The 13,437-nt window shown below is 43.3% G+C and overlaps 1 protein-coding gene across 4 annotated transcripts in view; it reads right to left on the reverse strand.

The window, feature by feature from the left end:
* Positions 1–13,437, reverse strand: part of arhgap42b (Rho GTPase activating protein 42b) — a 138,534-nt gene that overhangs the window by 82,851 nt on the left and 42,246 nt on the right. For all 4 annotated transcript variants that reach the window (XM_072694581.1, XM_072694580.1, XM_072694583.1 and 1 more), the window contains exon 3: positions 13,335–13,396. In XM_072694581.1, coding sequence (XP_072550682.1) covers positions 13,335–13,396 — 62 coding nt within the window. The remainder of the gene's footprint in view (positions 1–13,334; positions 13,397–13,437) is intronic.

Consider the following 13,437-nt stretch of genomic DNA (forward strand, 5'->3'; position numbering starts at 1 on the left):
GACACAACACCCTACCAGACCGAAAAGGTGCCCCCTTGTGTTGTGGTTCCTCTCCGTTAAATTAGGCCATCAACAAAAATGTTGGGGTCAATATAAAACAATTTAGTACAAAACACCTTTGACTGGCAGCTGCAGTCCAGGGCTGCTCAATCCTGGTCCTGGAGATCCACCCCGCCACCCTGCAGAGTTTAGTTCCACCCTGAATCTAACACACCTGATCCAGATAATGAAGGCCATCAGGAGCAGCTGAACATTAGTCAGCTGTGTTGGATCGGAACTCTTCAAGGTGGTAGATCTCCAGGACCAGGATTGAGCAGCCCTCCTGTAGTCGAACCCTAAAGAGAAACGCATCGGTTCTTTGTCTCGGCGATGTGCAAATGACCAGGGTAACATGAGGTCTGAGAGCAAATGACCAGGGTAACATGAGGTCTGTATTTTTTGGGGTGTGTTCGGTTTAGTCCAGGAACCGCCTTTAGGTGAGGTTGTGGGTGGGAAGACGGCGTCAGCGTGGTCTGTACTGCAGGGGGAGCTCTAGGTGAGGAGTACAGCACATATTCGAGGCTACCGCCAGCCTACATACGAGGCAGATGTTTTATATACAAATTTCCGTTCCACCTTAAATGGTTCTGCAGTATCAGCCGTGTACTACTGCATTAAAGAATGTAGCTGCTGCATCATTTAAGGTGGAATATTGAATTAAAGTAAGAAACTGCTGAAAAATAACCCACTTTTTTATCGACCCTTTCAGAATGAGTCGCTGGCCAGTACACACTAATACTACACCACGCTCAGAGTCCGGTCGGAAAAAGCAAACATGTATGACATGCATGCTCCGACTGGCCTAACACGACCAGACTCTGCAATAGCTTCTTCCCCCAAGCTATCAGACTTCTCAACTCCAGAGACTGAACTGATGTTTTTTCTGTTCCATGCACACACACACATACACAGACACACACTCTCTCTCAATACAGGAAGCATTTTGCAGTAATAACTTTACTACCTCACTGGACTCAATATTTATTACACACTGCATAATTTGCACACTACCCCTAATTATTTATTACTCTCTGTCTGTACTGTGTTGTGTTGTCTGTCTGCACTTGTATTGTGTTGCACTTGTGTTCTGTATGCACTGTGTCTATGTAGCTGACTCTCTTATCCAGAGCGACTTACAAGGTTACTCGTATTACAGAGTCGGGCCAATGTAGTGTTAGGAGTCTTACCCAAGGACTCTTATTTGTGTAGCGCAGCCTAGTCACCCAGACTGGGAACTGAACCCCAGTCTCCCACACGGTGAGGTAGCTCACTGGCCGGTAGTGGTGTTACCAAACACCAAACACATCTGCTTTCTACATTCCTAAGGCTGACTGATCGAGTTGATTGATAAGCGAGGAGAAGCACTCTACCACTCTATTCTTGAGCAAAACCTCAGCGTTCTCATTTTTTGCCATAATGTGAATCTGCCGGTTGTTGACTCCTACCCTCCATCCACGCTCTCAGTCACCTAAGTACTGTCCCTACTAACCCTAGTTCTGAGTAGCAGTAGTAGTATATAAGCCCAGGCTTTAGTCTTAGAACTTTGCAAAGTATTGAATCCTATTCAGCGATCTACTGAGCGATTACCTCTGTGTTTGCTATTGGTTTGTTCGACCCTACCTTTGTGCCTTGCCTTTTGTCTCTTGGATTACTCTGTATGTAGTTGAAATGATAATAAAAACCCACTTGACTTGACTTGAGCCTGCAGTTTGTTCTGGAACTGCTACTTAGCAGACTTAGCAAACTGTAAAAATGACAGAATGTTTTTACAGTTTTTACAACTTTTGCAATTTTATAGGAATTTCAGGATTGAATGTAGATTATTTTCATTTCATTAGTTTTAGTTTTACCACATGCTGTTACATATGGAACATTTGTCTGGCAGAAAAATGATGACTTAGTTACCTTGAAACAACAGGGTCTATCAACTTCCCACCAGCCTCACCACAGGAGGCTCAGAAAACCAGCGTTATCAGCAGGTATATGAACATCAAAGACAATGAAAACCTTGGATTCGACCTTCCGCCTGTACTTTGACTACGTTTCGCTTGTGCTGTTTAATATTATCAGCCTTCTGGAATTGACCCTTGCTTGTTTTTTGACCACAATTCTTATAGTAAAGCTTCTTTTTTTAATCAGACTCTGGGTGGCATGTTACAGCAACACTACAGTGATGTTCATCTGGCTCTGTAATAGTGACAGTTAACCACTAGCGATTCACCAGGAATGTCAGGAACGTCCTTACCACTCGTCATTTGCAGTGACCACAGCCGATGCTCCGACTGCTTTCAGTGTGTGGTCAAAGTAAAGTCACCTGACACTCACCCCCACCTAGCCTACTTCACAGTAGTGATACACACACACACATGCATGCATACACACTCACGCTCACACTGCCATGCCCTGCTCTGCCTCTTGGAGATATCCAAACGGGGTGTGAGGTGAGAAAAGGCCCGGTTGGAGCCCAACAGCAGGCGTTCTTTAGTGGTAAAACTGAGAAGCGCCTCTGCCAGCTCTCTGTTTGAAGAGTGCTTTAATCTCCTCCTGCCCCTCAAAGGGTGTGAATTCACCCCCTGAGGGTAGTTTGACTGCCACTGTTCAGTACCTTCTAACTTCTGGCCCTGCGCGAGCGTCCTCGCAGGTTTTATTTATCCGCCAGCTCAGGCGTGTGCTGTCCTCTGCTTAATGGAGCCATTCGTCTTCCTCGCGGTGAGTTCTTCAGGAGCGAATAACAACGTCGTCTATTGGACTGAAGGAACTGCGGTGAGGAAGTAGCTCGGTATGGCAAATGGTCTCACTTTGAGGCCTCGATCGGTTAGAGCCGATCCAGCAAGGTGCCTAAACGTTGAATTATACTTGAGGAATTTCAGACATTCAGACATTCCACAGCCCAGGCTAGCCTGCTTTTCTCATGTTACCGTCTGAGCGCTGACGTTCTCACTGCCACTCCACCTGATAAACCTGCAGCTCCAGGTCTGACACGGAGACTTGCTCCAGTGTTAAGCTGAGCTACAAGGTGCTGTCATGTGAGCAGCCTAACACACAAGCTGCTGTTGGCTATCAGAACCTTCTACTGAGAGTCTTCTGAAGAGTGTGTCAGACCTCTTCCCATACCAGACCAGTTTTTTGATGGTGTAGGAAACTGTCCTCATCACACTCTGGCTTTAGTTGGAGTTTCTCCAAAGGATGCCTCGTAGATGCTCACCTAACATTCAACTAAACGTCTCTTAAATTAATGTAAATGACTGTCTACTTAATCCTAACCTAAACCTTAACCTCAAATCAATCCTAAAACCTAACCCTAATCTTAACCTAAACCTTAAATAAACTCTAAATATAAACCCTAACCTAAACCTAAATCTCAAATCAAACCCTAACCTAAACTATAAAAACACACTACATCCTAACCTAAACCTTACATCTCAATCCTCAAACCTTACATCAACTCTGAATCCTAACCTTAAATCTAACCCTAACATAAACATAACCTTAAATAAATCTTAAATCTGAACCCTAAACTTAACTTTATTTCTAACCTAAACTTAAATCTTAAATCTAACCCTCACTTTAAACCTGAACCTTGAATCAGTCCTAAAACCTAAACCTAACCTTAAATAAATCCTAAATCCTAACCCTAACCTTAACCTAAACCGTAAATCTAACCTTAAACCTAAAATAACCCCTAATGCCTAACCCTAACCTTAAGCTAAACTGTATATCTAACCTTAAATAACCCCTAAAACCTAACCCTAACCTTAACCTAAACCTTAAATCTAAACCCTAAACCTTAAATAAACCCTAAATCCAAACCCTAACCTAAATCTAAATCTCAAAATTAAACCTTAACCTAAACTATAAAAACACACTAAATCCTAACCCTAACCTAAACCTTAAATCTAACCCTAAATCTAAAATAAACCCTAAATCTAAACCCTAAACCTTAAATAAACCCTAAACCTTAAATAAACCCTAAATCTAAATCCTAACCTAAACTATAAAAACACACTACATCCTAACCCTAACCCTAACCTAAACCTTACATCTAATCCCTCTAAATCCTAATCTTAAATCTAACCCTAACCTTAAATCTAACCTTAAATAAACCCTTAATCTGAACCCTAAACTTAAATTTATTTCTAACCTTAACTTAAACCTTAAATCTAACCCTCACTCTAAACTTTACACCCAACTCTAAACCTAATCTTATCTTTAACCATAACCTTAAATCTAATCCTAATCTAAACCTGAACCTTGAATCAATCATAAAACCTAACCCTAACCTTAACCCAAACCTTAAATCTAACCCTAAACCTAAGCAAAAGAGTAAGTTTTAGGTTATGGTTAGGTTTTAGGATTGATTCGAGGTCAGGGTTAGGTTTAAGTTTAAGGTTAGGGTGCATTCAATAGACATTCGTTTACATTCAGCTTAGAGTTCAGTTGAAGGTTAGCTGAATGTCAGGTGGGCGTCTACGAGACGTTTATAAAGGACCAAACAATCAAGTTATAGTTATTTTTTTAAGGGACAGTACATGAAAACGCACAGTGAGGAAAGTATTAATAATATATAATCTATAGAAATTGAAATAACAGATCACGCTGAGTAAAGGTCCTGAATGTCAGCTTTAAACAGCCCAGTCCTACACAGCTGCCCACTTCTCCAAAGTTACACAGTGCAGTTAGCAACAATACTAAATACTACATCTTGCTGCTTTAACTTTAACTTTGCATAGAATCTGGGGTAAAGTGAAAAACGTTCATTTGGAAAAAAATCCCAGATTGCTCCTTTAACCCCGGCTGCATCAAACCAAAAGAGCTGCAAACACAGCATCTACAGCCCTATAAAATGAGAACGCTCTCCATGAAAAGCATCAGAACACAAACAGAGCAGCAGGAGATTCCAGCGGCTGAATCAGGCTTACGAGTTCGACGACCTCTACAGGGCTTAGTTAGCCTGGGATAAAGCTGTGCGACAGGCCTAAGCTGTGCAGAGGCGCTTCAAATGCAAAGCCGCCCAAATTGAGACTTAATACGTTGTGGAGTGGGTAATTAAGCCGTGCCAGGTTGAAGGGGCGAGCAGGGAAGAGAGTATGGCGACGTGGGGACGCCGCAACTCACGGTTAAGGCACGGTTATTTATCCAGCCGAGGTCCGGCCTGTATGAAATTACGGGGAAGTAACGGATGCTGAGCGCGAAGGAGCAGGAAACAATAAAGAGCCGGTGGAAGCGCCGCTAAGGCAAGGTGCCGGAGGAAGATAACACCTGGATGAATCAAAAAAAAGGAGGAAAACAAAATGTATCCGAGTTCAGAACATTATCAACAGCTAAACAGAGGGAAGGGAGAGATCTTTTGTGCGGTGGCTTGAAAAAGCCGCTTCCTAAAGGGTACGATTAGCACAGCATCAGGCCACTGGCCTTGTAGGCTGGAATGCCATCAGAGCTCAGCAGCCCTGAACAATCTTCAACCATGCAGAACTGCAGACGCTCTCTTTCTCCTTACCTTCACACACAGACACAGACATGCACACAGACACAGACTCGACCTTTCCTTTGCTTTCCTCCATCCTCTGCTGAGGCGGATAGTGGGGAATTTAACCAGGCTGCTCTTTTTTTTTTTTTTTTTTTTTTTAAAGAAAGAAAAAAAGAAAACGATGCAATTTGATAAGTCTGTGCCCTACAATAACACACTTGGGTGGCTGGCAAACGCATTCTCACCAATTCCAGACGTGGCTCAAAGCCAACTCAACTGACAATAAAGGTCTTTATATCTGACCAGCAGCCTCCCAGCAGCCTCCCAGCAGCCTCCGCTGCCCCCAACACCAGCTAAACTTCTCCTTAATCGGCAGTGGCACCTCAAATATACGTTAGTTAATAAAGTTCCACCACAGGAAAGGAGCTGCAACCTAATCTGAGACACATGCGTTTTGCGGAGGACCAGGGAAGGGCTTCATGAGCCTGTGTGGAGCTTAAAAAGCTTCTTATCACTCAATGTCTTTTCTAGTCTATTCTGGGCTGGAGATTGAGTCCAGATGTGAGTAGGGGGAAGGGAACAGGAGGGGGCAGGGGGCGGGGGGCTGATTTTGGTCTCCCTGCGGTTCAAGCAAAGTCTCACAGCTGAGAAAGGAATGCGACCAAAGACACTTCCTACTTGAGTGGAACGCCTACCTCGCCTGCCATTCTACACTGGCAGTCAAAACACCGCTAATGATTGGTTATGATTGATCGGTTGTAATGATCACTTTTGATCAGCAAAACTTTTAAAGTTTACAGCAAAATAAAGTCTAAGACTTTGGAAGGCCGTCCTCTGGTCCTGATCATCTGGTCTGCCTCACACCACTTTATCATACTCCAACGCATTCGTCACTGCTGTCCACACATCGCCTGAAGCCGTTAGACTGATCTTCTCCACACATCTCCAACATCCATCGTCCCACAAGTTCTCATCACCCAATATCTTCACTCCTCCAGCCGCTCCTCAGCATCTTGTCTTGCATTGTTGGCAGATCAAGTCATTTTTGACAGTTGTCCAACCAAAGAAGAAGATCGATCCAATCAAACACACTAAAGCAGCTGCTGAACATGAGTTTACCCCATTTATTAATCTTTTTAGGATAAATACATTAAATTTGACATGTTATTTTTATAGCTGCAACCTATATAAAGTACAATTATTCATTGTGGAAGGTGGAGCGGAAGGATGTTTGGTTGATCTCTTGTCCTGTTACTGGATTTCTGTACAAAAAAATAGTGCTATACAAAAATACAAACATTTCTGAAGAAAAGTACCAGAAGGTCCGAAGGAGCTGACCATCATAAGTGTTAAACACACGTCTGTTCATTTTCACATGTTATTTCAATGTAATATCTGAAACTCTGCATCTCATTGGCTGGACTCCAATATTGGCATCAATAAAACAATCCGTCAGAATGTTAACCGGTCTTCTGAACAGAACAATGATCCAGAACCACTTCCACGCCTGGTGGAGCTCAGGGGAGTGTGGAAAGTATGTGAAAACCGTCCTCCCCTCCTCTGCCCTTAAAACCGCCTCATGTTATCCTCTCGCAGAAATGACCAAACGGAGGCATATTAGATCTGGCGCTGATGAGCTCGGACACTTCGAGTGGTGCTTTTCTGTCCACGTCAAGGTCTGTTGGTGAGCCCCCAGTCCTGCTTACTGTTTATTCTAGCTATGAAGAAATCCGGCCCAGGCAGGGCTGGGTGAAAGCACTGAAAGCAAGCCAAAGTCAACGATGCCGACTGGAAGAGGAAAGTGGCTCTCACAGGTTTCGCTGGAGAGTTTCTGGCTGTTCCACATTCCACCTGGTTTTACATTAACTCTGCCTGGCCCTGGATTAGGGCGTCCTGATTAAACCCACGCAGAAAGCCATGCCTGAAACACACAATGAACAGACCAGCTCTGTTTTCTGTAAATACACCCAACGATCTCATCATCTCTGGTGATTATAGCTGACATTCTGCATAACTTACAGTCTGAACTAAAGCAGACAACCCCGAAAGCAAACCTGAATGTGTGGATGAATATGGAAAGCAATCCAGTATATCATATATAAAGACACACACCGAAGCTCTCAGGCTGAATTTCGTGGGGAGAACATCTTCTGATGACTCTTCCATGAACTTCTTCACCTTATTTTCCATTAAACATTAATCTTTTACTTTGTGTTAGAGCATCCGCTGCGACAGCGGATCTACTGAGACATAGATTACAGCCACAGTAATGGCAAACCCACAGTCATTAGTGTGACATGCTCAGTTAGAGGGAGTCACAGGAGCAGAATTTCAACAACAGCAGATGAACTTATAAATATCCACCACCTTCCAACGAAGAAGACCTGCATCTGTGGTTGAAGGCGCTAAAGTGATAGTCTCCGTTAGGAAGCTCTGGTGAAGAGGACGTGCCGAGGAGTCCGGAGCTTCATCAGAGCTTCATACCTGAGTTTCCCCCTCCACAAAAACGGTAAGAGGGGTGGATATTTTGGGGTGAGAGCCAGCAGACTGAGGGACAGCTCGGTCAGCGGGCAGTCAGGATGCTCAACTCTCTTCCTGTCCTGCCTCCCCTGCCCCTTTCACCCCCTTAACATACAAACTTTGGATCCTGCACAGTAATAAAACACCCAATCTCAGTACTTAACTCTCCATTATCAAGAGCTGGTTATGCACACGTGACGTTAAGAGTCTATAATCTCCATTTTGCACTACTGTTTATATCTGCACTGACCACACCCAGACTTTTAATCTGCTGCATATGTCCCTTTACTGTTATATCATTTCAGGGAGCTCTGTATGTATACTTTATTCATACACTACATAAGTACAGTACATTACTGCATATGACACTTTACATCTGACCTCTATCAGGGACCTCTATCTATTATTTATACCAAATAAACAGCTTAACACTAATTAACACTTAAACTCCTACATTCCTACAAATTAGTACATTACCATTTGTAAATTCCATGTAATTTAATGTCTATTTAAATGTTTGATGTCTATTTTGTCTATATTATGAGTCTCAGAGTAACGCAATTTCAATCCTAAGTCTGTCGTGAACATGTTACAGTTTGGACAATAAAGCTGACGTTGACTTAAATTTAGCGACGTCAACCACAGATGCAGGTCCTATTCTTTGTGCTGTGTCGGAAAGCTAGCTAGCTCTGCTCTACATAGCTTTAAATGACATTAAATAGCCTGTTGGGATGTTGGGTTAGCATAGCTAGCTCCTGTATGACCAGTGTCCACAGCAGTAGAAGTGAATACGCAGTGAATTCGATACGACCACAAACCATTTAATACGAAATGACTGGAAATTCAACACCGGGGAGGACGAACAATAAACGAACTTTCGGAAGTGGGCGTGGCCGAATAAGGCGAACAGAACACTGTACTTATGAAGGGTCGACTGACTGCTTGTGTAGTCTGCGACATCACGTGATCAAATGCCAGTTGCCAGATGACGTCCATTTGGAGGAATTCCACATCAAGGCTTTTCTGTAGTCTTATTATTTATTAATTACTTATTATTTATTATTTACTTTTAACATTGCTTCCTTTCATAAACAGTGGTATGACTGTACTCTCACGTGTGGGTTTTCTATCCTCTAGAGTAGCTCAAAAAGTACCTTTTTTCTTTATTTGTTTTCTTTTACTGCCAATTAACCCACTTGTTCGTAACCCACCACTGCTGTCAACACTAGAAGGACAAGGACTTAACATATGCCTCTTGTCTACTTTTTAGGGGGTTAAGAGTGGCTCACAAGTTCTAACCCCCTGCCATCAGCAGCCGGAGCCTGAGAGAGCACAATTGGCCGTGCTCTCTCCTGGTGGGTAGATGGTGCTCTCTCCCCTTTATCACTCTTAAGCAATGTTAGTCGGCACAGGTGTTTGTTAGCTGGTGCGGTGGAGCTGGGGACCCGGCACGTTCCTCCGAGTGTGTCGGCTGCCACGTGGCGTTAGAGAAGAGGCGGCGGCTGGCTTCTCATGTATCGGAGGAGACCATGTTAGCGCTAGGGGCGGCTACGAAAGGGTTGGGTTCAAATGCAGCACCAAATTGGGACAGAAAATGACACATGATGCTTAGCTTAACAGCGTTTTAGCAGTTCCTGCCCGTGCACGAGTAGCCAAGTAGTGACATGCCAACCCGATATAGCTGGGCTGGAGAGTAGGTGTTTATGGAATCTGTGATTGCAACAGGAGAAACAGCAGAAAGCCAATTGTTATCCAATTATTAAAGGCTCCTGCTTTGATGTCTGGGTTATCTCTGAACACAAGGAAAGCTCATTCTCGCAAAACAGAGAACCAGCGTCTGCTGCTTTAGATTATAAAAAAAGGAGAAAAAGGAGAAAGGATCTAAACTGTCGCTCTCCTCAAAGGAGCAAGACAACCTTCTTCTCTGTGACAGAAGAGTTCAACGGACCGCGGTCACGCTCATTCGTTTACACCAGCGCTGACTCCATTAGACAGCCGTCTGAACGAAGTTCCTCCCGTTAGATGATGGAATTAAACAGGCTATTATTTCCACTGAAGCTGTTGGAGCTGACGAGACTTTGTTTAACCTCACACGTCTCGCAGACACAGAAGCCAGAGTGTGGTTATAACCTGTTGTCCCCGAACAGTGCCGGGGTTAGAGACATAAAAGCACGCTGCCAGAGAGACAGACCAGACGAGGCCGCAAAACAAATCGTTAGAGCCTTTTAAGGAATTTCCTGCGGCTGCTTCAGCTTCTCCTGTTGTGTTTTCTTTTTTAAAGCCAGACTAAATAAGCCCCTTAGGCTCAAATAACGAAAGCACACTCGGGCGAGAGTGGGCAGGGGCTGGGTAAAAAAAAATAACGGACTATCTGTTTGCGCTGTGTTCATGTATTCTGCTGGCTGACTGCAGTGATTACGGCGCGTGCATGCCCCTGATGTGCCGTTGTCTCGACTATAAACAAGATTTACTCGGGTTATTCTGAGAATTACTACAGCTGTCTGGTAACGGTCCATAAAAGACATTCTGGCCTCAATCACGTGAGCTGTTTAGAGACGAGTAGGTGAGTATGTTCTAAGACCTCGTCTCTCGGGAAAGGGGCAGTTTGCTACCTCAAATGAGCGCTTGTGAATATTCCCCTGTCTCTGTGGGCCCATTTCGTGCACATCTCTACGAGTTACGGCAACATCGCTGCTGCAGCCGCTTGATGGAATCCTCTGTCGATTCAGATGAACAGATGACGTGGAGAACGGCGAGGCAGTAACTGAGGCTGTTCACTGAGCAGGAGGTCCAACAGCTCAAGCACCTACCTGATTTCATGTTACTACGACCGCCATGGCCGAGCTGAGTTTGCTTCCTAGGGGTTGGCTGTATGACCCTATCTTGACAAGGGCAGCAAAATGAGTCCGGGTGAAGTGGATGTAGTGGATGTAACTGTTCCGACTCATCAAACCTAATTATCATGATGTATATCATGTACACACTGACATGTTTGGGAGATGCTATGCTAATGTGGCTAACAAACACGGATCTTAGCCTGTTACTAATCTCTCTAAATCTATGTCCAAAAATGTGGCCTAAACAACTCAAAATGCTCCATTTGTGTTCATCAGCGTGGTTTAGAATGTCGACATGGTATGACAAAAGTATTGAGACACCTGCTCATTTGTTGCTTCTTTTGAAATGCTTTTGTTGGAGTAAGTGTCTCTACTGTCCAGGGAAGAAGACTTTCTACTAGATTTTAGAGAAGCATGGCTGTGAGAATTTGATTGCATTCACCAACCCACCTCATCCCAAAAGTACTGGATGGAGCTGCACCTTCCATCATTCCAGAGAACACAGTTCTTCCACTGCTCCACAGCTCAATGCTGGGGGGCTTTCCTTATACCCCTCTAGCCCACGCCTGGCATTAGCCAGCATGGTGCCAATAGGTTCATGTTTATGATCTGCTCTAGAGAGTCCTATTCTGTTGGAAGTTCTTCTCACACCACATTGGAAGACCACACTGGTTTCCTCCTCTTTTAGAGGATGCTAAGACTGGTCAGTTCAAGAATCATCGCTTGAAGGCCACAGACTATTTCAGTACTTTTGCTGACCATGTGTATCCCTTCATGACCACAGTTTACCATCTTCTAACGGCTACTACCAGCATGCATGATGATGCGTAAATATTATAAGTAAATATTAAACTGTAAATATTAAACTGGTTCTGAAACCAGCAGAACACCATTAGGGATGTGGTAGAACGGGAGCAGATCATGAAAGTGCTCCAGGCAAATCTGCAGGAATGTCAACCTGCTCCAGAATCCACACAAGATCTGAGGCTGTTCTGGGAGCAAACGCTGCCCCTTCCCTCTACAGGAACAGTCTCCTAATAAAGTGCTTGGTGAGTGTGAATGTGTTCCAATGATGTTGTGCTGATCTCTGCCAGCACTGCTCTAGCTATCTCAGCCCGCAGGGCACAGCGCCCCACACACGCTGTGCCCGATAGCGGGTACAGCGATCTGCAGGGTGCAGCGCTCCAAACGACTGATGCTGGCGGCTAATTTTCATGACACAGCTCCACCGGGGGGAGCTTCCGAACCCACCTATCAGCTGGTCTGTTTATCATCTGCAGACACAGACGGCGGGATACAACCGTGCTTATGCTGCCTTTTTGGGATAGCTCAGCAATCAGCGATCTGCCTATCAGCCAGCAGCGACTGGTGTGAAAACTCGAGCATTGTGAAATATCTCGTTATATCTCATAATAGCTCCGCAACTTGTCATCCATGTGGCGTTCTCAATAGTGCTGCCAAATCTGATACTACAAATGCATCAATATTAATATTTTAATCTGATACATCATGTTTTAATATATGTATAAAAGGTAGGCAATATGACCATATTTTATTTTATTCATAATTTTTTATGATAAATTGTGTTAATGTAATAAACAATATGCAATATACTTTTCATTACATTGCAAAAAGAGTAATCAGTGCTGTTTATCTGGATCACGTGCGGCACATTATGAATAAAATCACTGTACTGAGTAGATAAGATAATCCTTTATTAGTCCCGCAGTGGGGAAATTCAACAATTGGGAAATTATTTGAACAGCAGTTTTTAAGAATCTGCTGCTACTGATGCATTTTGTCTGTGTGTCAAAATATCTTGATAAATATTGTAAATATTGCAAAATTGTCTTTAAATACCATGATACAATATTTTTGCCATTTTTAATCATATTGCCCACCCACTGTGTATGTGTATGTGACCCACAGACTGATCAATTTGCATATTACCAAACAAACCAGACAGAGGCCTTGGCCTTCGCTCCCCTACTGGCATGGAGGAGGATATTGATGAACTGGAAATCTCTCTATTCACTCTCTATCTCAGATTTTTTCTTAAATTAAAAGAAAAAACATTTAATTTGAGAAACTTTTTACAGTGGCATCTGCAAAATTCCACAGAACTTGGGATCCCAAAATCATATTTTTTTGAAAAGCTGAAATTCCTTCCCATGAATGCCTTTTTTAACCAAAATCTTACTACATGAGCAATGATCTGACCTTATTAGTCTGGTTTCTTCTAACCTAAGTAATAGCTGGTAAGGTATGTATGTATTAATAAGCACTTTCTGACCAGGTTTTATTCATGATTTATTTGTTGTTGCATTTATTATTATGGTTTTATTATTATTATTCATACATCATAATGTAAAATGTGGAATGCCAACATGTGTATGTGACCATGAATTTGCATATTACCACAAATAATAATAAAAAAGGGAAATCACTGCTGCTACCAAAAACAATCTTACCAGGCGCCGCCTCTCCTCCTCCACCGTGTTCAGCAGCTGGGAGAACTCCTTGAAAGACTGGGCTGGAATGGAAGAAAATGTAGTTATTAATCTATTTGCGTCA

The sequence above is a fragment of the Salminus brasiliensis genome, chromosome 13, assembly GCF_030463535.1.
Source record: "Salminus brasiliensis chromosome 13, fSalBra1.hap2, whole genome shotgun sequence".
NCBI lineage: Eukaryota > Metazoa > Chordata > Actinopteri > Characiformes > Bryconidae > Salminus > Salminus brasiliensis.